The sequence below is a fragment of the Mastomys coucha genome, unplaced genomic scaffold (genome assembly GCF_008632895.1).
Source record: "Mastomys coucha isolate ucsf_1 unplaced genomic scaffold, UCSF_Mcou_1 pScaffold21, whole genome shotgun sequence".
NCBI classification, from domain to species: Eukaryota; Metazoa; Chordata; class Mammalia; order Rodentia; family Muridae; genus Mastomys; species Mastomys coucha.
The window spans coordinates 75,954,448-75,980,494 of NW_022196904.1; the positions used below are offsets into that span (position 1 = coordinate 75,954,448).

Genomic DNA, 26,047 nt, shown 5'->3' on the forward strand with positions numbered 1-26,047 from the left:
GAGGAGGAGGAGGAGGAGAAGGAGAAGGAGGAGAAGGAGAAGGAGAAGGAGGAGAAGGAAGAAGAATCCATACTTTCTCATACTTCTAGCATATGTGCTCTAGCACATGAAGATCTTAGACTGAGATATTTGCATTCCATTTCTTCATAGTGATGCTTATGGTCAATGTCTTTCAGCTTTATTGTGGTTATTTTCATCTCCTTCTAAGTGACCAGGAACAGTTTCCTCATCTCTACCAGATGACTCCCAAGGACACATCTCTACCACTAGGCATGGTGTCCCTAGCAGTTCACTTCAGATGGAACTGGGTAGGAGTGATCATTACAGATGATGACCATGGAATTCAATTCCTTGCTGAGTTGAGAACAGGAATGGAAAGAAACACTGTCTGCTTAGCATTTGTCACTATTATCACATATGATCAGATGTTATACCTTAAATTGGTTCATAAATATTATGACCAAATCATAATGTCATCAGCAAAAGTTGTGATTGTCTATGGGGATAAAGAATCTCCTATACAATTTAACTTCATACTATGGAAATCCATGAACATTCAGAGACTCTGGGTTAGTGTGTCACAATTTGATATGATCACAATGACAGGAGATTTTATGCTTAACTCCTTGCATGGAACTCTTATTTTTTCACATCAGCAGTCTGAGATGTCTGGTTTTAAACAATTTATGCAGACAATGCACCCTTCTAACTACAGTAATGACATTTCTTTTGCTAAACTCTGGTGGACTTACTTTAAGTGTTCTTTGCCACCACCTAATTGTACAACACTGAAGAACTGTCCAACCAAATCCCTATTTAAATGGTTTTTTGTGCCACCCTTTGGAATGTCTATGAGTGAAACATGTTACAACTTATACAATGCTGTATATGCTGTGGCCCACTCACTTCATGAAATGCTTCTGCAAGAAGACATATGCACAGAGAATGATGGAAAGGTACTGGAATTTAACTCCTGGAAGGTAATAATTTTTACAGTGAATGACATATATACCATAGAGATGACATTCATAAAGGGAATCATTAAGTCAAAATCCATGTAAATAAGTAACCTTTATTTTAATGCATGTATTTCCATATACTAATACTGTTAAGAGGTATATTTTGTTAGTTTCATAATTTTTGTTTTTTGTTTTTTTCGAGACAGGGTTTCTATCTGTAGCCCTGCGTGTCCTGGAACTCACTCTATAGACCAGGCTGGCCTCAAACTCAGAAATCCACCTACCTCTGCCTCCCAAGTGCTGGGATTAAAGGTGTGTGCCACCACCGCCCAGCCAGTTTCATAATTTTTGTGAGAACCAACAATCATACTAAGTCAGCATTTCACAGTCTTAGTCATGAAATTTCCTCCGATCTTTTAATCATATATGCATCTCATGACTTTATTGTTTGAAATTTTTTCTCATGAAATTGATAAACAAAATTAAGAAATGACCTGTCTTTTGTTTGAACAAGTTTCTAATTAATGTAATGAATAGACCTCAAATAATTTCAATTACTTTCTCTATATTTTGAACAATTGAGTATTTAGTTTCCCTATCTTATGATCAAATAACACTATTGGCATAAAAAATGAATAATTTATCACTACTCCCAAATGTAAAATTCATGTGTGCATGTATTATGCCATAAAATATAGCAAGAAAACAGTAATTGTAAAGCATAGTAAAACTGTAAATGTATATGGAATATATTTTACTTTTTCAACACTGAATACTTCTGGTAAAGATGGGTGTTAGGAATGGATAATAGATATGAGTGACATTACAAACTTTACAATTTCTGTACTAATATGTTTGCATAATTGAGACTAAAATGACAAATGTGTTTTAGATGTTTTCTTTTCTGAAGACCACACAATTTGTAAACCCAGCTGGAGACCTAATAAACATGAACCAGAATAGGAAAATGGACACAGAGTATGACATTTTCTATATCATGGATTTCCTAAAACTCTATGGACTTAAAATGAAAATAGGAGGATTTTCTAGTCATTTTCCGCAACTATTTATATCCAATAAAATGATAGAGTGGGCTACAGATATCAAGCAGGTAATTTAGTTTTAATTTTAATGTTTTACATGAAGCAAAAATACCTATAATCTTGTCTACTTTTTTCTTATAGAATAATTTTTTTAACATTTCCTTATTTTTGACTTCCACCTTCATATATTCTCTCTCTATATCTATCTATCTATCTATCTATCTATCTATCTATCTATCTATCTATCTATCTTTCTACCTATCTATCTATCTGATCTCTGTCTTACTCGCGCTCTCATGAGTCTTAAATAACATGAAACCCACCAAATATTCATAAAAGTTTATCATTAAAAACCAAAACAAAGTAATTTTGCTTTATAGCATGATGCAGTGTGTAAAGGGAGATCTTTCATTGACTTTCTCTTATGAATCACTGCAGTGTTTAACACATATGTTAAACTGTTTGTCTATAATGTATCCTATTTTCTTCAGACTCCAGCCTCCGTATGTAGTGTCCCTTGCAAACCAGGACTCAGAAAGTACTTTCAGGAGGGAAAGGCTGTCTGTTGTTTTAATTGTTTCCACTGCCCAGAAAACGAAATTTCCAACATGACAGGTAAGGATATGTATTCTCAATGTAATAAAATTGCTTATATCTCCAATACTCACATAATTCTCACAAGTCCTTTGTGGAAAGGGAAAAGTAAATAAAAGCAAATATAATCAATAACACTGATTTGATATGTTAAACTCTGTCTATTCAATTATATTTTTTACATAATTCTAGAAGAAATGAAAACAATTTTTCTTCAGAGGATTGAATATTTATGCATTTCTTATTTAATAAACTTATTAAAGATATAGATACTTTCTCTTTTTGAGTTTTATAACAATCACTACATTTTAATTGATATTATATCATGTTTTAGAAGTATGAGTTTTTGAGTTGTCCTATGATAGATTCATAGTATCAATGACAGTTTCCAATTTGAATTGTCATATTCATAGATGAGTTTTTAGTCCAACATGTATAAATCTGAATAACAGCTTTTATTCTATGATTCACATCTAGTATACACAGAGATATCATAATTCTATAGGTAATGATATCTAAATTGAGGTTAATAAAAGCTTTGAAATTGATTTTTTGAAATAGCAGTCCATTAGAAAGATGAAGTAGAGAATTAATTGTTGTTGGAGGGTTAGAAATAGTCAAGCAAATAAATCAAAGTTAAAGAGCCAGGCCAGTATGTAAATGATTCCACATGATTTGCATGTGAGGATTATGAAGATGAAGTACATGCTTCAAAAATTACACTAAAATATTAACAAAATTTCATTATACAACCCAGAGACTACAATAAGGATCAAAAGTAGATAGAATGATATATAAAATAGAAATTAATAAAACTTTTATTGATACAAATGATATTATTGCACATGTATCAAAATCTAATAAATGATCAAGTTTATATACTTTTGAGTTTGTTAAATACAGGATACTAAAATAAATTGTATTAAATTTGCTTTGCTCTTACATGTTTTTCTTCTTTATTGTAAATAGAGTCTTCTCTTGTACAGTACATCCAGCCATGTTTCCAATCCCTCTATTCTTCTCCGCTTCCTCCTACATCCCTCTCTCCTAGAACCATTCCCATTTCATTTTATGTTCAGAAAACTGTGGATATCCAAAATAACATAGTCAAATAGGACAAAAGAAGACACAATAAGACAAACCAAGAGTCATCATATCAAGGATGGGCAAGGCAACCCAATAGGAGGAAATGAGTTTCAAAGGCCTGCTCCCACTGTTAAGAGTTCCACTGAAACTCAACCTAACAGCCATACCATATATGCACAGGACCTGGTGCAGACCTACTCAGGCTATTATGTAGAGGCTTTAATTTTTGTGACTCTCATGTGAGAGTGCTGCCTAATTGAAATGGAAGAATATGTATTTGCTTCAGGTATTCTGCATTCCTTCCGTATTTTTCACTTTTTGCTACCCTATTCTTCTGAAGGGAGGGACATGATGAAGATATCTAATTTAGGCTCTCTTTGCATGCCTGGCTAAAGGCCCTATACACCTTCTCCTATCTGCTACTTAGAAAAGATTCTCTGCTGATGCCAGGATAGGGCACTGAAACATGTGTGTGTGTGTGTGTGTGTGTGTGTGTGTGTGTGTGTGTGTGTGTGTAGTCAATTAGGAATCATTCCTTAATATTTTTTGGATATTTTCTTTATGTACATTTCAAATGTTTCCCGTTTCCCCTTCGGAAAATCCTAACCCTTCCTTCCTCCCCTGCCTCTCTGAGGGTACACCCCTACCCACACACCCAATCCTGTCTTCCTTTCCTGGCATTCCCCTACACTGGGGCATCGAATACCCTCAGGACCAAGGGCTTCTCCTCCTGCCGATGTCCAACAAGGTCATCCTTCACATATTTGGCTAATGCCATGGGTCGCTCCATATATATTCTTTGGAATATACATGTCCAGTCTCCAGGAGTACCAGAGGTTCTGGCCTGTTAGCACTGTTGCTCCCTCCAAGGAGTTGCAAACCACCTCAGCTCCTTCAGTCTCTTTTCCAGCTCCTTCATCAGGGACACCTGCGCTCAGTCCAATGGTTGACTGCATGCATCTACCAATGTATTTGTCAGGCTCTGGCATAGCTTCTCAGGAGACAGCCATATCAAGCTCCTGTCAACAAGCACTTTCCAGCATCCACAATAGTGTCCAGTTTTGGTGGCTGTATATGGGATGGATACCCAGGTGGGAGAGTCTCTGGATAGCCTTTGCTTCAGTGTCTGCTCCACACTGTGTCTTCATATTTTCTCCTGTGAGTATTTTGTTCACCCTTCTAAAAAAGCACTGAAACATCCACATTTTGGTCTTTCTTCTTCTTAGGCTTCATTTGGTCTGTGAATTGATTCTTGGGTATTCAGAACTTTTGAGCTAATATCCATTTATCAGTGAGTACATTCTGTGTGTGTTCTTTTGTGACTAAGTAAAATCACTCACGATGATCTTTTCAAGTTTGATTCATTTGCCTGTGAATTTCATGAGGTCATTGTTTTTAATAGCTGAGTAGTATTCCATTGTGTAAATGTAGCACATTTTCTGTATCCATTCCTCTGTTGAGGGATATCTGGGTTGTTTCCAGCTCTGGCTATTATAAATATTGCTGCTATGAATATAGTGGAGCATGTGTACTTACTATATGTTGGAGCATCTTCTGGGTATATGCCCAAGAGTGGTATAGTTGGATTCTCAGGTAGTACTGTACGTTTTGGGATTTGCTAATTTTCTGGAATATCCGTTGTCCAGGTTATGGCCATACAAGTAGGGTTGAACATGGACTCCTGGTAGAGTGGGTATCAAGTTAAGTCAGTCATTAGTTGCTCATTTCAAGAAGTTATGTGCTACCATTGCCCCAGCACATCTTGCAACCTGGAAATGTTTAGTAGATGTTGTAACATCTGTGTTTATCTTTGCATAGCCTATAGAATAAGACATCTAGTCCATACCAACTGCACCTTTCTATAGTCAATACCCAGAATCGAAGTTGTCACACTCAAAGGGGCCATGCTATCAGATTCAGATGGTTACATTCTGACCAAGCATCAACAAGGTTGTTCAGAGATTTTCTTCTCACCTGCTCAATCAACAACTCGACCAATTTTAACCCAGAACACCACATTCCTGGTTGTCAAAGAGCACAAGTTTAGCCTCTTTAATCTCCATTGCTGCAGGCCGGCCCATCTGGGCCTCCCTCAACCCCGCAGGAGAAATGGGGTCCTGGTCAGGTCGACGAGGTGTAGGCAAAGAAATGATGGCAGAGAAGACACATAAAGTACAGGATCTGAATGTATTTCTTAAAAATGGCATCAGACTTTTACAGTCATTGTAAAAGAGAGATGGTAAATCTGGCAGCTCAGCAGTTAAGGTACATCTGAGGCCATCTAAAACACACTGAGTCTGAAGCAGCAGCCATGTCCTGTGGACTGGTGCTGCATCTCCCTGGCCCAAGCGCTCTGGGTCCGGGGAAGCCCATCTCAGTTCTAGTTCTAGTCTGAGGGCTAGCAAGTCCCCAAGTGCGAGTCCTCCATGTGAGTCCTAGTGCAAGTCCAAGTGAAAAGCAGGCTTATATGGTATATAGAAAGCAGAGCAGATGACAAGAGTCATGTAGGCAGGTAACAATCACATCAAGGTCAGTGATCTTACTGACCAAGATCACATATCTAGTTCTGAAGCAGGCTGAAGAGCAATGGTGCCCTCCTCCCTGGGGCTAATTTGGTATTCCTATGCTAATTCTCTGGTTCTGCTGGAGGCAAGGACCAGGAAGTTCAGATTTAACAGTTCCTGCTAATGCCCTTAATTGAGCAAAGCCCTTCAATTATTCTCTAGTATGTAAAACAGTTCTTTCTTCTGTGAGACTGCCCTAAGAAGTGTGCTTGACCTCTGTTGCTAACTCTGAGGACATTCTAATTGATAAGGCAGATTCCTTGAGAGAAATTCCAAGCTAAGGACAGCTTGCTATTAAATTAGGATAGGTTGGAAACTTTGTGCTGGCCAGGAAACAATGCCCAATCTTAACCATTAACAAATCATTACTTGGGGTACGGCGTGTTGACAATTGGAACACATCTGAGTTAGGAAATACCAGCAACTGTCTGAATATCCATGAGGCACAAGCTCCCTTTTGGGCCCATAAAGCCTCTCATCCTTAATCAGGCTTTTACCCCCGATAATTCAGATATGACTGAAGTAGACGAGTGGGCATGGCACTCCATTAGTAGAAGTGTTCACTAGGGCCATTCTCATAGTTTCCAAAATGTTTCCACTGTACTATATTTTCACATGGTCAGCCAAATACCTTCAAATTCCAGCTTTTCATTCTTCTCTCTCCTTCCATAACACACAACAGACCACTTGCTCTCCTGTTTTCAGCCCTCACCAACCAAAAATACCCATTCTATTTCCTTATGCCATTAAGACTCATATTCCACTGCTCCTAGATCTCTTCATTACCTAGCCTCTCTGGTTTGGTGCATTATTTATATTTATAATTTATTAAGGGCTAATACCAACTTTTAAATGACCAATACTACATCTGTTTTCTAGATGTGATTTATCTGACTAAGGATGACCTTTTCTAGTTCAATCCATTTTTTAGGAAATTTCGTGGTGTAATTTTGTTTTTAACAACTGAACAATGCTATATTTTATAAATATATGCTATTTTTATGCAGGCTTCAGTTGAAATACATCTACTTTTTTGCAGTTTCTGTCTATTTTGGCTGTAGACACAAAACATAGTTGAACAATTGCCCTTGTGGTATGAGAGAGTACTAGTCAAATATACAAGAGTCATATGGCTGGGTTTGCCAATAGTCTATTCCCAGTTTTCTCAGAAATTGCCATATTTATTTCATAGTTGTTTGATAAGTTTGTATTCTTATCAGCAATGGAGACATGTTTGTTTCCCTTGCCCCACATTCTTGCTTACATGAGCTATCACTTGTGTTATTAGATTTAGCCATTTTGACAGGTAAAGATGAAATCTCAAAATGTATTTGAATTGCATTCCTGTAATGGCTAAGGTTGGTGAATCTCTTAAGTGTTTCACAGCCATTTGAGACTCCCCTCTTTAGAATTCTCCATTTAATACTGTATCTAAATTTTAAATTGTATTTGTTGTTGTTGTTGTTATTGTTACCTAGTTTCCTTAGGTAATTCTATGTTTTAGATATTAACGCTTGTTTGAATGCAAAGGGGATAAAAATATTTATCAATCCTTAGGCTGTGGTATTCTTTAATTTTTGGTGTCCTTTGCTTTGAAGATGATATCCATTTACATAGTGACCTATTATAAATTGTTGTTGTTAGTGACTGGACTATTGGTCTTCTGTTCAGAAAGCCATGCCTTGTGTCAATGCATTCTCTTGATTATTCTCTTACACTCAGGTACAATGGATCTAATCAGAAATGATGGCTCACCCAGCAGTTCTGTTATTGTTCAAGATATCTTGTGTATCACTTGACTTTAGGATATGCTCTATCAAGGTCCGTAAAAATTTATCTTGTTTTTTTGATGAGATTGGTTGAATCACTATGTTGAAATTGGAAGAATGGCTATTTTACTGTTATTCAACTGATCTAAGACATTGGGAGATCTTTCTAGGTTCTGATACTATTTAAACTACTTCCTTCAAAGTTTTGAGGTTTATGTTTTTCTTACAAGATTTTCATTTGTTTAGACATAGATTCCATAAGATATTTTACATTATTTAAGTTTATTATGAAGGGTGTTTTCTCCAATTTCTTCTTCATTTGTATATAGGGAACCTTCTGATTGTATGTGTGTGTTTCTGTGTGTGTGTGTGTGTGTTTGTCTGTCTGTCTGTCTGTCTGTCTGTCTGTCTCTCTCTCTCTCTCTCTCTCTCTCTCTTTTTCTCTCTCTCTCCCTCTCTCTGTTAATCTTGTATCTAGCCACTTTGCTGATAGTTTTTATCAGCTTCAGAAGTTTACTACTGGAATATTTAGGGACACATGTGTTATAATCATATCATCAGTAAATAATGATGCTTTGATTTTATTTTCTCTAAATTGTATAACTTGACATTATTCAGTATCCTATGGCTCTAAAACACCAAGTGCTATACTGAATAGATAATGAAATAGTTTATCTGACCTGGTTCTCATTTAGATATATTATTTATGTATGTATGTATTTGTTTATTTGTTTATTCATTTGCATCCCGATGCTGCACCATTCCTAGTCCCCATGTCAAAGAATCTCTACCCTTATGCACTTTCCCTTTACCTTTGAGAGGTAGGTCCCCCAAGTTATCCCTCCACCCTGGCCCAACAAGTTCCTGCAGGGATAGGCTCATCCTCTCCTACTGAGACCAGATAATGCAGTCATGGAGATTGAGCTGCATGTTTGCTTTATCTGTGATGTGGACCTTGGCACAACTCATGTATGCTCTTTGGTTGATGGCTCATTCTTTAAATGCTCGAAAGTCAGCAAAGAAGGGTGTTCTACTTTGTCCACATCCTCACCAGAATGTGCTGTCATGTGAGTTTTTTTTTTTAATCTCAGCCATTTTAGTGCATATAAGGTGGAATCTCAAGGTAATTTTCATATGCATTTCCATGACGACTAAGGATGTTGAAATTTTTTTCAGTGCTACTCTGTCATTCAAGATTCTTCTGTTGAGAATTCTGTTTACCTCTGTAACCCATTTTCTAAATGGGTTATTTGGTCTTTTGATGTCCAATGTCCTGAGTTCTTTGTATATTGTAGATATTAACCCTCTGTCATATGTAGGTTTGAGGAAGAAACTTTTACAGTCTGTAGGCTGTCCTATTGACAGTGTCCTCTGCCTTACAGAAGCCTTTCAGTTTCATAAGGCTCTTTGAACCTAGGCTATTGACAATCTATTCAGAACAATTTGTTTCCTATTTCAATAAGTTAAAGGCTATTTCCTACCTTCTCTTCCATTAGATTTAGTTTTATGTTGAGGTCCTTGATTCACTTGGATTTTGTTCAGGGTGATAACTATTAATCCAGTTAGATCAGCACCATTTATTAAAGATGCTTTCATGTTTCCATTGTATGGTTTTGGATTCTTTGTCAAAAATCAAATGTTTATAGGGCTTTGGTTTGATATCTGGGTATTTGATTCGACCCATTGATACCAACACCATGCAATGTTTTCTTTTACCACTATTACTTTGTTAAATAGCTTGAGTGATGCTGATTCTTTCAGAAGTTCTTTAATGTTCAGGATTTTTTTTAACAATCCTTTTGTCTTCTTTGTCTGTTTTTGTCTGTCTGTTTGTTTGTTTTATTTATTTTTGCTTTTCCATATGAAGTTAAGAATTCCTTTTTCAAGGTCTGTATAAAGAATTGTTCTGGTATTTTGATGGGAATTGCATTGAATCTATAGATTGCTTTTGTCTACATATCCTATTTTACTATTAATCTACCAATCCATGGCAATGGGACATCTTCCCATTTTCTGATATTTTCCTCAATTTCTTTCTTCAGACACTTGAATTTCTTATAAGTCTTTCTCATGCTTTGTTAATGTTTTATTTTATATTATTTGTCAGTATCATAATGATATTGTTGCTATAATTTCTTTCTTATCCCATTTATGGTTTATGTAAATGGAACTGCTGTCCTTCTTAAATGTAATTTTATATCCAGCTATTTGTCTAAAGGTGTTCACATACTGCACTTCTCTAGTGGAATTTTTGGTGTCAGTTAGTATCATATCATATGTGAATAACCATATATTGACTTATCCCATTCCAATTTAAATCCTCTTTATCTTCTCTAGTTGTCATATTGCTCTAGCTAGAAATGTGAGTACTTAGGTAACAAAATAGAGATTCTGAAGTCTTCTCTCATCACACATTTTTGTAGAATCGCTTTAAGTTTCTATTCACTTAATTTGGTGTTGTCTTTGGCTTGCTATACAATTATTTCATTATGTTTGTGTATACACCTTGTTCCTCATCTCTCCAAGACTTTTAACACGAAGGCGTATTGGATTTTGCCCAAAAATTGTCGGTATCTAATGAGTTGATCCTGTAAAGCTTTTTTCAGTTTGTTTATATGGTAGATTATTTTGATGGATTTTTTTTTTTTTAAATATGAACCATCCCTGAATCTCTGAGATGAAGCCCATGTGATCATGGTCGATGATGTTTTTAATGTCCTATTTTGATTCTCAAAAAACAAAACTCACCACATTTTGTGAGTTGACAATTTTGTCATAAATGATCATAAAGGAAATTGCACTGAAATTCTCTCTGTTGAGTTTTTATATAGTTTATTATCCAAATTACTATGGCCTCATAGAAGTTATTACGCAGTGTTCCTTGTGATTCTCCTTTTGGAATACATTGAGGATTATTGGTATTTGCTTTGCATTTAAAGTCTGGCAAATGTCTGTGCTAAAGCCATCTGTACATGGGCTTTACTTTGTTGAGTCATGTAAGGTTCTCTTGTATTTCCTTAGGACATATAGGAATATTTAAATTCTTTACTGATCTTTATTTAACTTTAGTAAGATGTATCTATGTAAAAAAATTATCAATTTAATATAGATTTTCCAATTTTTTGTAGTACATGCTTTTGAAGTAAGACCAAAGGATTCTTTGAAATTCTGTAACAGCTATTCTTTTTGTTTGTTTGTTTGTTTGTTTTTATTGGATATTTTACTTATTTACAATTCAAATGTTATTCCCTTTCCTGATTTCCCCCCCAGAAACTCTCTATCCCATCCCCCTCCTCCTGCTTCTATGAGGGTGTGACCCCACCCATCCACCAACTCCTGCCTCCCTGCCCTTACATTCCCCTACACTGGGGCATCAAGCCTTCATGGGACCAAGGGACTTTTCTCCCATTGACACCCAACAAGTCCATCATCTGCTACATATATGGTTGGAGCCATGAATCGCTCCATGTTTATTCTTTGGTTGGTGCTTTATTCACTGGGAGCTCTGGTTGGTTGATATTTTTGTTCTTCCTATGGGGTTACAAACCCCTTCAGTTCCTTCAGTCCTTTCTCTAACTTCTCTATTGAAGACCTCATGATAAGTTCAATAATTGACTGGGAGCATCTACCTCTGTATATGTGAGGCTCTGGGAGAGTTTTTCAGGAACAGTTATATCAGGCTTCTGCAAACAAGCATTTCTTGGCATCCACAATAGTGTCTGTGTTTGGTGACTATATATGGGATGGATGCCCAGGTGTGGTAGTCTCTGGATGGCCTTTCCTTTACTCTCTGCTCCACACTTTGTCTCTGCATTTGCTCCCATGAGTAATAGCATTTTGTTATCCATTCTAAGAAAGACCAAAGCATCTACACTTTGGTCTTCCTTCTTCTTGAGTTTCATGTGGTTGGTGGATTGTATCTTGGGTATTCTGAGCTTTTGGGATAATACCCACTTATCGGTGAGTACATACCATGTGTGTTCTTTTGTGATTGGGTTACCTCACTCAGGATGACATTTTCTAGTTCCATCCATTTGATTAAGAATTTCATGAATTCATTGTTTTTAATGGATGAGGAGTACTCCATTGTGTAAATGTAATACATTTTCTGTATCCATTTCTCTGTTTAAGGGCATTCAGATTCTTTTCAGGTTCTGGCTATTATAAATAAGCCAGCTATGAACATATATGCTCTAAGATAAAGAGTTGCCAAATGGGACCTCATAAAATTGCAATGCTTCTGTAAGGCAAAGGACACTGTCAATAGAGAAAACCAGTAACCAACAGATAGCGAAAAGATCTTTACCAATCCTATATCCTAAAGAGGGCTAATATACAATATATGCAAAGAACTCAAGAAATTAGACTCAATACAATCAAATAAAATTATTTAAAAATGGGTTACAGAGCTAAATAAAGAATTCTAAACTGAAGAAACTTGAATAGTCAAGAAGCACCTAGATATGTTCAACATCCTTAGTCATCTGAGAAATGCCAATCAAAACAACTCTATGATTCCACCTCACCTCACACCAATCAGAATAGCCAAGATCCAAAACTCAGGTGACAGCAGATGCTGGCAAGTATGTGGAGAAAGAGGGATACTCCTCCATAGTTGGTGGGATTGTAAGTTGGTACAACCACTCTGGAAATCAATCTAACAGTTCCTCAGAAAATTGGACATAGTATTACCTGAGGACCCAGATATACCACTCCTGGACATATACCTTAAAGATGCTTCAACATATAACAAGGGCACATTCTCCACTATGATCAGTGTCTATTCTTATATTCCCTTTACATCTCGGACTTTATTAATCTGTATATTGCCTCTCTGAAATTTAGTTGGGCTAAGAATTTGTCTTTCTAGTTGATTTTTTCATAGAACTTCTATTGATTTTGTTGATTATTTATATATCATTTTCTGTTTCTTGTTTATTGATTTCTGCCCTGAATTTGATTATTTCCTATCTTTTTCCTCCTTGGGTGCTTCTGTATTTTTCTAGAGGTTTAAGTGTATTTCTAGATTGCTATTAATAAATTCTTCAATTAATTTATGAAGGTGCTTAGTTCCGTGAACATTTAACATGGCTTTCATTGTTCCCATAATCTTGAGTATGCTATGCCTTCCTTTTTACTCAATTATACAAGGTCTGTAATTAAGTTTTTCCCTGACCTTGTAATTAGCGATTAAGGTTGTTCAGTTTTCCCAAATTTGGGGACTTTCTATTGTTTTTGAAGTCCAGCTTTAACTCATGGAGGTATAGTAAGATATAAGGGATTATTTCAGCTCTTATATATCTGTTGAGATTTGCTTGGTCACCAAGTATATGTCAGTTTCAGAGTAATTTCTATGATGTACCGAGAAGATCCTGGATTACTCTGTCTTTGAGAGAAATATTCTAGAGATATCTGTTCAGTCCATTTGATTCAAAACCTTTTTAATTTTATTATTTTTCTGTTTACTTTTAGTCTACATTGTGAGTCAGTGGATTGTGCTAAGAAACTTGGTAAGGTTGAGTGGGTTCAGAAAGTGTTGCACATAGTCCATGAGAATGGTAGGCATTTCACCTACTCCTGACCAGATTCCCAGCCTGGGACATGAGACAACAACTTCCCACATAAAGAGCATTACTAGTGGTCACATAGCACAAAACCTAGAGTTCTCTATGTTAATAAAATATCTAGATTTTCCCTGAGAGTTTATACAATAACCTTCCCTCCTGTACCTGTATCATTCATAAGGAATTTAATCTCTGGTCCACCCTGGAAATATTTTATGCATCCATCTTCTACTACCAATAAGCAATATGGGCAAGCAAGGACTCTCATTCATTAAGAATTGCTGTGTGAAGTGTTGAGGAAGCCTTCTTGTACAAAACTCTGCCTAAGTCTTCCACAGAATATCCTTCATTTCTACACATTTACTCCTGAGATAAAGTACAGTTGCTTATTACCAAGGCCACAGGCCTATATGGCTCGCTCCATTCCTGTCTCTACATGGTTTCCAGGAGTGATTGGACACCTGGGAATTAGAGGATCATAGCTCTGGCTTTAACCTGAGTATTTTCTTATTCAGGCTGAGGTTCCCAACTAAGATTGCATTTTCCCACCCTTGAAGACTGTATCAGCACTTCTCAAAATCTCAGCAACATATAGAGATGTCTATTGAAATGTACCTTAGCTTCCCATGTTTATTTTCATCATTTTTTTTCTTTTTAGCCTCATTATTTATTTATTTATTGTTTTTATTGGATATTTTCTTTATTTACATTTCAAATGTTATCCCCCTTTCTCAGAGTCACTCCCTCTGGGAAACACCCTATCACATCCTCCATCTACCTGCTTCTATGACAATATTCTTCCACCTACCCACCCACTCCCACCTCCCTGCCCTCAATTCCCTTACACTGGGGCATAGGACCAATGACTTCTTCTTCCATTGGTACATGACAAGGTCATTCTCTGCTTCATATGCAGCTGGAGCCATGTGTACTCCTTTTTGATTGCTTAGTCCCTGAGAGTTCTGGGGGGTCTGGTTGGTTGAAATTGTTGTTTTTCACACAGGGTTGCAAATCCCTTCAACTCCTTCAGTCCCTTCTCTAAGTCCTCTATTATGGACCCTGAGCTCATTCCAATGGTTGGCTGCTAACATCTGCCTCTGTATTTGTAAGGTTCTGGCAGGACCTCTCAGGAGACAGCCATATCAGACTCCTTTCAGCATCCACTTCTTGGCATACACAATAGTGTCTGGGTTTGGTAACTGTATATGGGATGAATTCCCAGCTGGGACAGTCTCTGGGTGGCCTTTCTTTCAGTCTCTGCTCTACACTGTATCTCCATATATGCTCCTGTGAGTATTTTGTTCTCCTTCTAAGGAAGACCAAAATACCCACACTTCCTCCTTATTGAGTTTCATGTTGTCTTTGAATTGTATCCTGGTTATTTGGGGCTTTGGGGATTAGAATTAAAGACCCAGAAATGAACCCATGCATATATAGTCACTTGATCTTTGCCAAAGGAGCTAAAGTCATCCAGTAAAAAAAAAGAGCATTTTTAACAAATGGTGCTGGTTCAACTGGTGGTCAGAAGAATAAAAATCGACCCATTCTTATCACCTTGTACAAAGCTTCCCATGTTTAAACTACCTGAACAGACTTCACATTCCCCTGCAGCAAATTTGAATATGGAACCACATTTGGTGTCCAAATTCGGGCCACAATACATGACTAGTCCATTGTTGAGTGTAGGGAGTTGAGTTTTTCACTATTAATGTATAGGGTTTAATATATGTTTAAACTTTGGTAATGTTCTTTTCCAAATGTGGTTCCCCTTGCATTTGAGGCACTGATATTCAGAATTGAGGTGTCATCCTAGTAGATTTTTCTTTGATGAGTATTGAAGTGTATCTCACCATCATTTTTGATTATTTTTGATTAAATATCTATTTTATTGTATATTGTTATGGCTACGCCAGGTTGCTTCTTATCTTCCTTTGCTTGGAAAAAGTTTTGGCAGCTGTTTACTCTAAGGTAATATCTATCTTTTTTGCTTACATGTTTTTCTTATATGCAGCAGAATGATAACCTCAGGCTTTATTGAGGGAATAGTGTCCATTGATGATGAGAGATGTTAATAATTAATTCTTAGTTCCTGTTATTTTGATGTTGTTGTTGATGTGTGTGTTGGGGGCAATTCCTGTAGTTTGTTTATGCTAGTATAGGATCCCTTTTTCCTCTGTTTTCATGTGTGTATTTAACCTTCTTGGGTTGGAGGTTTTTTTAAAGAATTTTCTGTGGAACTAGATTTGTGGATAGATATTATTTAAATTTAGTTTTGCCCTGGAATATCTTTTTTTCTCTTTTTTTGCAGATAGACAGTCTTGCTAGGTATAGTAACCTAGTTTGCCATTTATGGTTTCTAATAGGCTGTAGGATATCTGTCCATCACCTAGATTTAGAGTTTCTGTGAAGATTTCTGATGTAATTCTGATAGGTCTGAATTGCATGTTTTTTGATGTATTCTTTTTTGCAGCTTTAAAATGTCTTCTCAGTTTTGTATATTTAGTAGATTAATTATTGTGTAGTAGGGAAATTTTTTAATCTGTACCAAAATAATTGGAGTTCTATAAACATACTTTACATTTATATACATCTCTTTCTTTAAGTAGGGAATTTTTCTTGTATGATTTTGTTGAAAATATTTTTTGGTCCTTAAAGTTGGAACTCTTTATCTTCTTAATTCATACTCTTCTTTGATTAGGATTTTCATTGTATCCCAGTTTTCCTATATATTATATGTCAGGAAAATTTTAGATTTAACATTTTCTATGAATAATATATCAATTTATTCCAGCATATCTTCTATGCCTGCCTGAGATATACTCTACCATCTAATATATTCTTTTAGTAACACTCACATCTGTATATCCTGTTCTCTTTCCTAAGTTTTTGATTACTAGGATTCCATGAGATAGTGTTTTCTTTAGTGCTTCTATTTCTACTTTCAGGTCTTGAACTATTTAATTTATTTCCTTCACCACTTTAATTATATTTTCCTGTATTTGCTTAAATAATTTATTAGTTTCATCTTTAAAGGCCTCTACCTGTATTACTTTGAGGGTGTATTCATTAACAGGCATCTATCATATTAATAATGTTGGATTTAGGTGATTTTCCTCTGCTGGGGTTGTTTTAGGATACACATGGCTTGGTGTAATGGGATAGGTTCACTGTAAAGGTGCCATATTGCCCTGGCTCTCGTTGATTGTGTTCCTTAGTTTGCCTTTATCCATAGATGTCCCTGCTGTAGCAGATATTAGAAAGATGGGCCTAATCTGGATGTTCGTAGTGCAGCAGGACTCATTTGGGCAGTCTTATACTGGATGTTCTTGGTATTGCCACCCTGGATGTTGCATGTACAGGAGGCCTGATGGTTTCCAGCTGAGTGGTAGCTAGACAATGAAGCTCAGGGGTTTGCAAGCAGCAAGCTGAGGGTGAGAGGCCAAATCTACCCCATGTTTGGATCACCCTCAATTAAAAAAAATGGCCTGAGAATTTGACCTACAGCTGAACCCAAGCTTCAACCAGAAAGAACCACGTACCTTGTCTCTGGCCCATTTCCCAGAGTTACTTGATAGCTACTCCCTAGTGACAGCCAATAAGTATTTGTCTGGTATTTCCAGATGTACTTTCAGACTGTTGTGATTATTCAGTTTTGCTTCAGAACACCCACCTATAAGCTGCATTCGATTAGATGCTTGCCAAGCTAGAAACCCCCTCACTTGCTCCCATACCCTTTAAATCCTTATCCAGCTGTGGGCTCAGGAACTTCACCCTCCTGCCATGCTGTGTCAATGATGGTGGTGAGTGCAAGCTCTGGCTTGAGTAAAGTTCCTAGAGTAATTCCTGAATAGGCACAACAGGGGCAACTTAGCATGACTAGTAGGACTCAGAAAACAAAAGAATTTCAAGGGTGAGTTCTAACGTGGATGTTCCTCATGCAGCATGCTTGGTGAAAGTGTTTAATTTCTTAATTTTTGTTGAGATCAATTATTTCATTAAACTAAATCTTGTATGTTCCCTGTACTGGCTGGTTTTGTGTGCCAACTTGACACAGGCTAGAGTTATCACAGAGAAGGGAGCTTCAATTGGGGAAATACCTCCATGAGATCCAGCTGTGGGGCATTTTCTCAATTAGTGATCAAGGGAGGAGGGCCCCTTGTGGGTGGTGCCATCTCTGGGCTGGAAGTCTTAGGTTCTATAAGAGAGCAGGCTGAGCAAGCCAGGGAAAGCAAGCCAGTAAAGAACATCCCTCCATGCCCTCTGCATCAGCTTCTGGTTCCTTACCTGCTTGAGTTCCAGTCCTGACTTCCTTTGGTGATGAACAGCAATGTGGAAGTAATCTGAATAAACCCATTACTCCCAAACTTCTTGGTCATGATGTTTTGTGCAGGAATAGAAAACCTTGACTAAGACATTCCCCAAGAGAATGAAAAAATTCTGTTTTTAGCTGGTTTTGATGATGTTCAGTTTTAATCCATAGTGTCTTATAGGATGCATGAGTTATTTCAGTTTTCTTATATCTTTTCAGATTTGTTTTGTTTCTGAGTAGTTAAACTTTGGAGAAAATTCTTGGAGATGCTGAGAAAACAAGTATATATTCTTAAGGTTTGGATGGAATTTTCTATAAATATTTGTTTAATTAATTTGATTTATATAATATCAGTTAGCTCCAATAATTCACTGCTTTAGTTTTTGTCTCAGTGACCTGTTCACTAGGGAGAGTAGGGAGTTGAAGAATCCTACCATCAGTATGTGACAGTCATTGTGTAACTTAATCAGTATTAGTGTTTCCTTTCAAAGGATGCTGCCCTTTTCTTTAGCATAGATATCAGTAGTTGAAATGTTATCTTGATTATTTTTCCTTTGTTCAATATGCATTGTACTTCCCCATCTCTTTTGATCAATATTATCTTGGTGTCAGTTTTGTTAGATAGTAACATACAGCTTGTTTTTCAGGTCAATTTTCCTGGAATGTCTTCTTCAAGCCTTAACTCTGAGGCAGTGGTACTATGTTCTTTTGATGTGTATTTTTTCCATGGATCAAAAAGATTGCTCATGTTTGTATTCATTTTATTTATTTGTATCTTATCATGGGCAAATTAAGACTATGAGTTTTGAGTCATATTAAAGAACAATGTATGTTAATTGCAGGGTTTTTTGTTTTTTATTTTGTTTTGTTTTGTTTTTGTGGTGGTGGGGTTGAGGGCATGAGGTGATAGTGGTGGTGGTGGAAGAGGATATTTGTGAGTGTGTAGGTGTGGGTGTGTGTTTATCAGTGCACATGCTATCAATCTTTTGCTTTGATGATATGATTTTATTCATTTCCTAAATTTTCATAAGATAGTTAACCTCCTTCATTAGAATTTTTTCCATCTAGTGTATTATGTGTGGCTGTATTTGTAGTTACATATTGTTTAAATTTAAATTTAGCATGGAAAATCTTATTCAACATTCAGTGTGATTGGATGCTTTTCTGAGTATTGGAATCTGGGCTGGTAAATGAAGTCTTTTAGAGTTTGGGGACCTTCTGTCCAAACCCTCTGGCTTTTAGAATCTAAGAACTCAGGTATATTTCTAAGAGTATTGCTGTCATATGTTATCTAATCTACCAGCTTTACAGCTTATAATATTATCCTTTTATATATTTGGTGTTTTGATTATTATGTAGCAATGGGACTTTCATTTCTGTTGAATATATTTAGTGTTTTGCATGTTTCTTGTATCTTTATATTCATCTATTTAAATTAGGAATATTTTCTTTTTAATTATTTTGTTAAAAATATTTGCTGGATCTTTTACCTGTGATGCTCCTTCCTATATTCCTGATATTTCTAGATCTTCTCTTTTCAGAGTATCACAGATTTTCTGAAAGTTTTCTCTCATAGATTTTTTTTTGTATATGTAACAATATCTTTAACCCATTTATGCATTTCTCCTATCATGCTTTCAACGCATAAGAGCTACTTTTGTATCTTTTGTATTTTTTTGTTGAAGCTTGTCTATAGTTCCTGTTTGCATTACCCAAATTTTATATTCAGGTATTCCCTCAATTTGTGTTTTACTTATAGACTCTCAGTAGGCATACATTTTTGCAACTTATTTTTTTAACAATGGTTGAACCTCTCCTCTCGACAACTCACCAACCAGAGGTAGTGAAAAACAAAAGTTATTAGGATATGGGGGAAGTGTACCTATTCATCAATAGTTCTTTGGAGGTAAGCTCCATCTTCTTTCTCAGCAGTTCAGTCTCATAGCAAATACCAAAAATGATTCAGCAGCTACAGACCAGTCCTCTAGGCAGGCAGATACCAGGCACAAACCAGCAGCTGTAGTTCAATCCTGAAGAAACCACAAGGCTCAACAACTAGCCTGAGGCTAGGCTGCTGAAGTGACAAATTGCTGCAGGAACCTTAGGAGCAGTTCTTGGCTGAGTTTCTCTCCATGACTGCATTACCACAAGTTGAGCTCTCTGGCGTCTCCTTAGTTTAGCCTGCTAGTATTCTATGGATTTGTTCTCCTTAACAACTTCTTCAGTCCTTCCCCTAATTCAAACATAGGAATCCTTGATTTCAGTATAATGGTTGAGTAAAAGTGACTGCCTCTGTCTCAGTTAGCTGCTACTAGGTCCTCTCTTAGGGCAGTCATGCAAGGCTCCCATGTATAATCATATAATAGCATCAGTAATAGTGTGAGGCCTTGGTGACCCACTCCCCTATGAAATGGATCCCAAGTTGGGCTGGTCATTGGAGTGTCTTTTCATCAGTCTCTTCTCCATTTTTGTACTTGCAGTTCTTTTACACAGGAATAATTCTGGGTCAGAAATTTTGACTGTGGGTTAGTAACCTTGACCCTCCACTATCTACTGAAGGTGGACTCTTTGAGTTCTTTCTCCCCAAGCTGGCCATTTTTGCTAAGGTCAACACCAATGTGTCCTGAGAACCTCTCATCTCCTAGGTCTCTGGTACTTTCGAGAGGGTCTCTCACCTCTGCCCCCCCACCACCACCAAGCTGCTTATTTCCTTTCATATTATTTGGCCTGTGGGCTTCTCTCCTGAGTCCTATATCTGATCCTGGTCCCCCTTTCACCTTTCCCTCCCTTCTCCCATCCAGTTTACTCCCAAACTCTGCCTCCTGTGGTTATTTCCTTCCCCCTTCTAAGTAAAATTGAAACATCCCCACTTGGTCATTTCTGCTTGTTGTACTTCTTATTGTCTGTGGGTTGTTTCCTAGGTATGTTATACTTTTTGGTTAATATCTACTTAAAAGTGAGTACATTCCGTATGTTGTTTTGTTTTGTGTGTGTGTGTGTGTATGTGTGTGTGTGTGTGTGTGTGTGTCTGAGTTATTTCACTCAGGATGATATTTTTGAGTTCCATCCATTTGCCTGCAAAATTCAAGATGTCTTCATTTCTAATATCTAATTAGTATTACATTATCGAAATAAACCGCATTTTTCTGTATCCATTTATTTGTTTGAGGGTCATCTGGGTTGTTTCCAGTGTCTGGCCATTACAAATAAGTTTGATATGAACATTGTGGAGTACATGTCTTGCTGGTATGTTGTGGCATATTTTGAATATATGCCCAAGAGTATTTATCTCAATCTTTAGGTAGAACTATTTCCTATTTTGAGAGGAACCATCAGATTGATTTCCATAGTACTTGTACCAGATTGCAATCCCATCAGCAATGGTAGAGTGTTCCTCTTTCTCCAGATTCTTACCAGCATGTGTTGACATCTGTGTTTTTGTTCTTAGTCATTCTGATTGGTTGAGGTAGAATCTCAGGGTCATTTTGCTTTCCATTTCCCTGATAACTAAGTACTTTGAACTTTTCTTTAATTACTTCTGGCCATTCAAGATTTCTCTGTTCCGAAATCTTTGTTTAGTTTTGCACCCCACTTTGTAATTGGGTTATTTGGTTCTTTGGAGATTAGCTTCTTAAGTTTTTTATATATTTGGGGTATTAGCTCCCGATCAAATGCAGAATTAGTGAAAATTTTATTCCAATCTTTAGGCTGCCAATTTTTCATATTAATAGTGTCTTTTGCCTTACAGAAGCTTTTATGTAAGTCTTTTGGATAATGATTATCAATCTTGCCTAAAATGTTTACTGTTCAATAGGCCAAATATCAATCAATATTTTGCAATAACCAATTTAGTTGCTCTTTGAAACAAAGAAGAGATGTCTCTTCAAGTTTTTAAGACATTCTTTTCAAAATACTTTCACCACAACAGCTTCATAATAGGATGTTAAAATCATACTTAGAGATAAAGATGAATCTACATTAATCAATGCTCTCTTTTGCCAAAGAATTGTTGTGGGCACATTGAATAATAATACCTAACATTTCATTACAATTGATCACAATTGATTAAAGAAGCTTCCTCTACTTTCTGCAAAGCTGTTTGTCTCTCACCAGTTAATTTGCATTCCCCTAGACAACATACAACAAAGGCCTAAGTCCTGTGATGAGTTTAAGGTGAGGTCTTAGCCAATTAACATTTCCTGGAAGCTATTGAAAATAATTTGAAGTAAGCAAATCATCTTTTCTTTCTTGAATTTTCTGTACCAGAACCCTTTCTAGAATATAACTGAGGCCCCAAATATTGAAAAAGATACTGTTTTTGAAACTTTTCTGGAGCAAAAACTTACTCCAAAATTTTTAAAGTTTGTTGTTGTGTAAGAGAAAAGGTAGTAAAATTATTTTTAGAGGGATTAGCTAATGACAAAATACTATCAAAATAATAATTAACATGCACTGAAAAATTCAAATTCCTAGCTTCTTGTATTGAAACAGAGATAATTTTTTTTAACATAATGTAAGGCTATTAGCCATTCTAAAAGGCAAAACTTTCCAATGATTACAAACCCACTAAAAACAAACCCTTTACAATTACCAGGATGCAGAGTAAAAATAATCTTCTAAATGCACAATAACTCTCTATGGAGTAGACAGGCCCGTATGAAATGCCTCTTCAAGTTCCACAGCTTCATTGACATTTTATAAATTTTAAGTTTAAAGTTACTTTGAACAACACCTGGATAGATCTGTGATAATGCTGTTTCTTCTTAAAAACAATTCCCCATAGGCAAGGAGAGACAAGGCCACAAAGACTTTCCTCGGCAGGATTTGCAAAACAAAAGAAATGCTTCACAAGCCTTGCTAAGCTTTGCTTTATGTCAAAAGTATTTCTCAATCTGAGCATAAGGCCTGAGTCACTGGCCCAAAGATTACATCTCCTGCAGTGATCCAAGGGAGCAATTCCACTGTCTGTCTATGCTATAATTTTTGGACAGTCTTTCCTAAGATGATTTATACTTAAAACATTCCATATAACTTTGGTGCTGTAAAAGCATTGTACCAAGGCAGCAAACATAGATGGAGCCTGATTGTATGAAGATCTAATTTTTGCACAAAGATGATTATATTCAGATAAGTCTGTCTTTGCCTTGCATGGCCAGATGGCTGCAGAGAGCTGCATTACCATTCTGATAAGACGATTGTATAACAAAAGGAACTCCTGTTTGAGGGTCTCTGAACTGATTTTAGGATCTACTATCTGGTTTTAGTAGTATAAACTCCTTGAAATAATCCATCAAGAGCCTGTTTGATACCAAATAAATTTTCACTGTGATCTCCTTTCCAATCTTAGGGGGTTAAATTTTGCTTCTACCACTCTATCTAATAAGTGTAAAAAAAGGTAGCAGGCCCATACTGACCACAATTATTTTTAACTTTTACTCTCTTGCAATCATCCTAATTCCAAAATATGGGTGAGTTAAGAGTCCTGATTTTGATCAAACTGCAAACTGCAGCCAATGGAACGCTGGCAATTTTAACCATACTTTTAAAGTGTCTTTTGTAGTATTAAGGCATAACCATAACTTTTGGAAAGCAAAACCCAATTTTAAGCAATTCCTTCTCTTTAAAATCAATACCAAAAACATTACATTCACATTACAATGTTTTTAAGTGTCTCCCTGCATTTGAACTTCAGTTAGTAAGTCTGGGTCATGCTGAGACAGCTTCTTTGAGAGCAAGCCAGAACTTTGGAAAGCAAAACTCAACCTCCAGCAATCTAGTTTCTCCAAAAACACAAAGTGAATCATGCAGATGCTACAAAGTTTGGCTACCAATTCCTGTGCATGATTGTGTAGCTTTTAATACCTCATTGTAAAGATCATATAGCCTCAATGGGCATTTTTGAAAGAGTTAAGAGTTATTCCATTGTTTCGTAATATTCATGGATAGCCTTTTGCCTTTAAGTCTGTCTTTATATATATCGACTATAGTCTTCATTGAGAATACTAATGAAAGACCCCCAGAACTGGGGAGACACTCACTCAAGTCTCGGGATGACCGCCCAATAACTCACGAGAGATTGATCTTGCTGCAATCACATGAGGCTTATTTGGGGTAAGCCAGATCTGGGGTCAAACTCATAGCCTGGCAGGCCAGAAGGGTTCGACCCCAAACACAAGAAGTAAGGGGTATTTAAAGGGAAAAACCACAAACTGGGGGTGGGGTGAGAGGGTTACCAAGGAAACATAACATAAAAACAGAGGGAAATTCCAAAGGGACCCAACCCCTGGTTGAGTCAGGGTCATAAGTAAAACATTGTCAAGAGGAATGTGGTTTGGTCAATGCTATCTTCTTAATGGCTGACCACTATCCTGTTCCTTATTTTGGGCCCTAGCTGGAGGAGTCTCTGTGACCAACAAGTTCCTGGAACTGACCAGTCCACATTCCTGGCTTGTTATAGAAACTTCCTTTACCTTCTTTAAGTAAAGGTTATATATTAATGCATTTCCATTAACATGTTTGTTCCAAATTTCTAAATTCAGTCTTTTATTCCCCACTTTTTTTATGAGATAGTTCTAATCATAGAACTAAATATCAAATTCTAAACTTTCCTGGCATTGCAAGGTAGAATATGGTTGGAGTAGCATTAATATCTGGACAGCACTTATTCTTTCTCTAACAAAGGCAAATAATCTATTAAGCACACATGGGCCTATGGTTATTTAGTCTTTCTCTGAGCTTACTCATGGAGCCTCTAATGACTCCTGAATGGTTTACATAAAAGCAACATTCTCCTATATTTAAATCTAAGGCAGCTCTTAACTCTTTATAAGCCTTATGCTGAAATACCATAGCGGATGTTCCTGTAGCTGCCCCTGCAGTCCCTAAGCCCAGTTCCACCATTACTGCCAGAATAACCCCTAACTCTCTTCTATTGCCAGGCACTACCTTAATGGCACTCAGGCTTCCTAGCTTCTCTTCTTTCCTGTCTTTATCTCCAGCTCTCTAGCCTCTTATTCCTTCTGACTCTCACACTAGACTCCATCTTGAAAGATTCTCTTTTAAACATTCTATCTCTTCGCTATGCCCTTTCACAGTCCTTCTGCAACTTTCCTTTTTCTTTCTCCGTTTAACACTTTTTCAGCCACCTGCACTAGTTTTCTTAATGACTTATCCTGCATCTCTTCTAACTTTTGTAGTCTTTCAACTCCACCAAAAATCCAGGAATGACTGAATAATAGAGAACATACGGGAAGCCTAACATAGCTTCCAGAAATACTGCCAATTTATAGAGACTGCTGGACACCTGGACAGCCCTATTTCAAAATGTTGGAGCATCAATCTTCAGCCTTCTGGACCGTGAATGTCTAAGAACAGGTACATTAAGGACTCGCCTAATATGTCTTGGGAGATATACGCTGTCCTAGGCCTGTGTGTCCTTTTTGGACAGTATCATCTGCAGATGAAGAGGCAACTTTTGCCCAGTGGCTGTCTTGCCACAGCTGCAGCAGCTCAAATGATGCTCAGTTTCTTCTTTGAGTCTGAGAAAGGGGTACTGTCAGTCACAGACAGGTCTCTAGCCAGTTGAATAAATAATATCAAATGCCATTTTCTGTGGATTTCTGATGTTTTTGAAAACCAACTATCTATGTAAAGTAATCTGGACTATTGTCTAAGAACTACTCTCAGTACTTTTTCTTGAAATCACCCTAATAATAAACTCAGAGCCATGAATTTGCAAATTTGGCCCTAAACTCATAGGTCTAAACATCTCAGATCTGTCTATAATAGCAGTAAAAAAAAAGGAACTGGTTCTAAGCCCTGTCTATGAAAGGCTGGAGAATCTTAGAATTTAAAATGAGGGCATTTAATAGAAATGTATGTATAATGTATAACCTTTACCTAAAAGGGGGCATGGAAAACCTCTGTAACAAGCCAAAATGGTGGAGTAGCTAGTTCCAGGAACTTGGCTAACTCAGAGCGTCAGGGCTCTGGTTCCCGATACCTGCCCCTCCTGACTGATCCACAATGAGGGCAGAACTAGGAATGAACATCTACTGGTTTATGGGACTCTCTACCCTGCCGACCGATAGTTAAAGATTACATTCCTAGAAGGAATATGTTCCCCTCCCTAACTGAATACCTTGGGTTGGGTCCCTCTG

General features: G+C 36.9%; 1 protein-coding gene across 1 annotated transcript in view; it reads left to right on the plus strand.

The window, feature by feature from the left end:
• The window catches only part of LOC116102531 (vomeronasal type-2 receptor 116-like), a 119,024-nt gene that overhangs the window by 83,399 nt on the left and 9,578 nt on the right, over positions 1-26,047 (plus strand). The window contains exons 3-5 of the mRNA XM_031387252.1: positions 177-980; positions 1,852-2,070; positions 2,494-2,617. Of these exons, the coding sequence (XP_031243112.1) occupies positions 177-980; positions 1,852-2,070; positions 2,494-2,617 (1,147 nt within the window). The remainder of the gene's footprint in view (positions 1-176; positions 981-1,851; positions 2,071-2,493; positions 2,618-26,047) is intronic.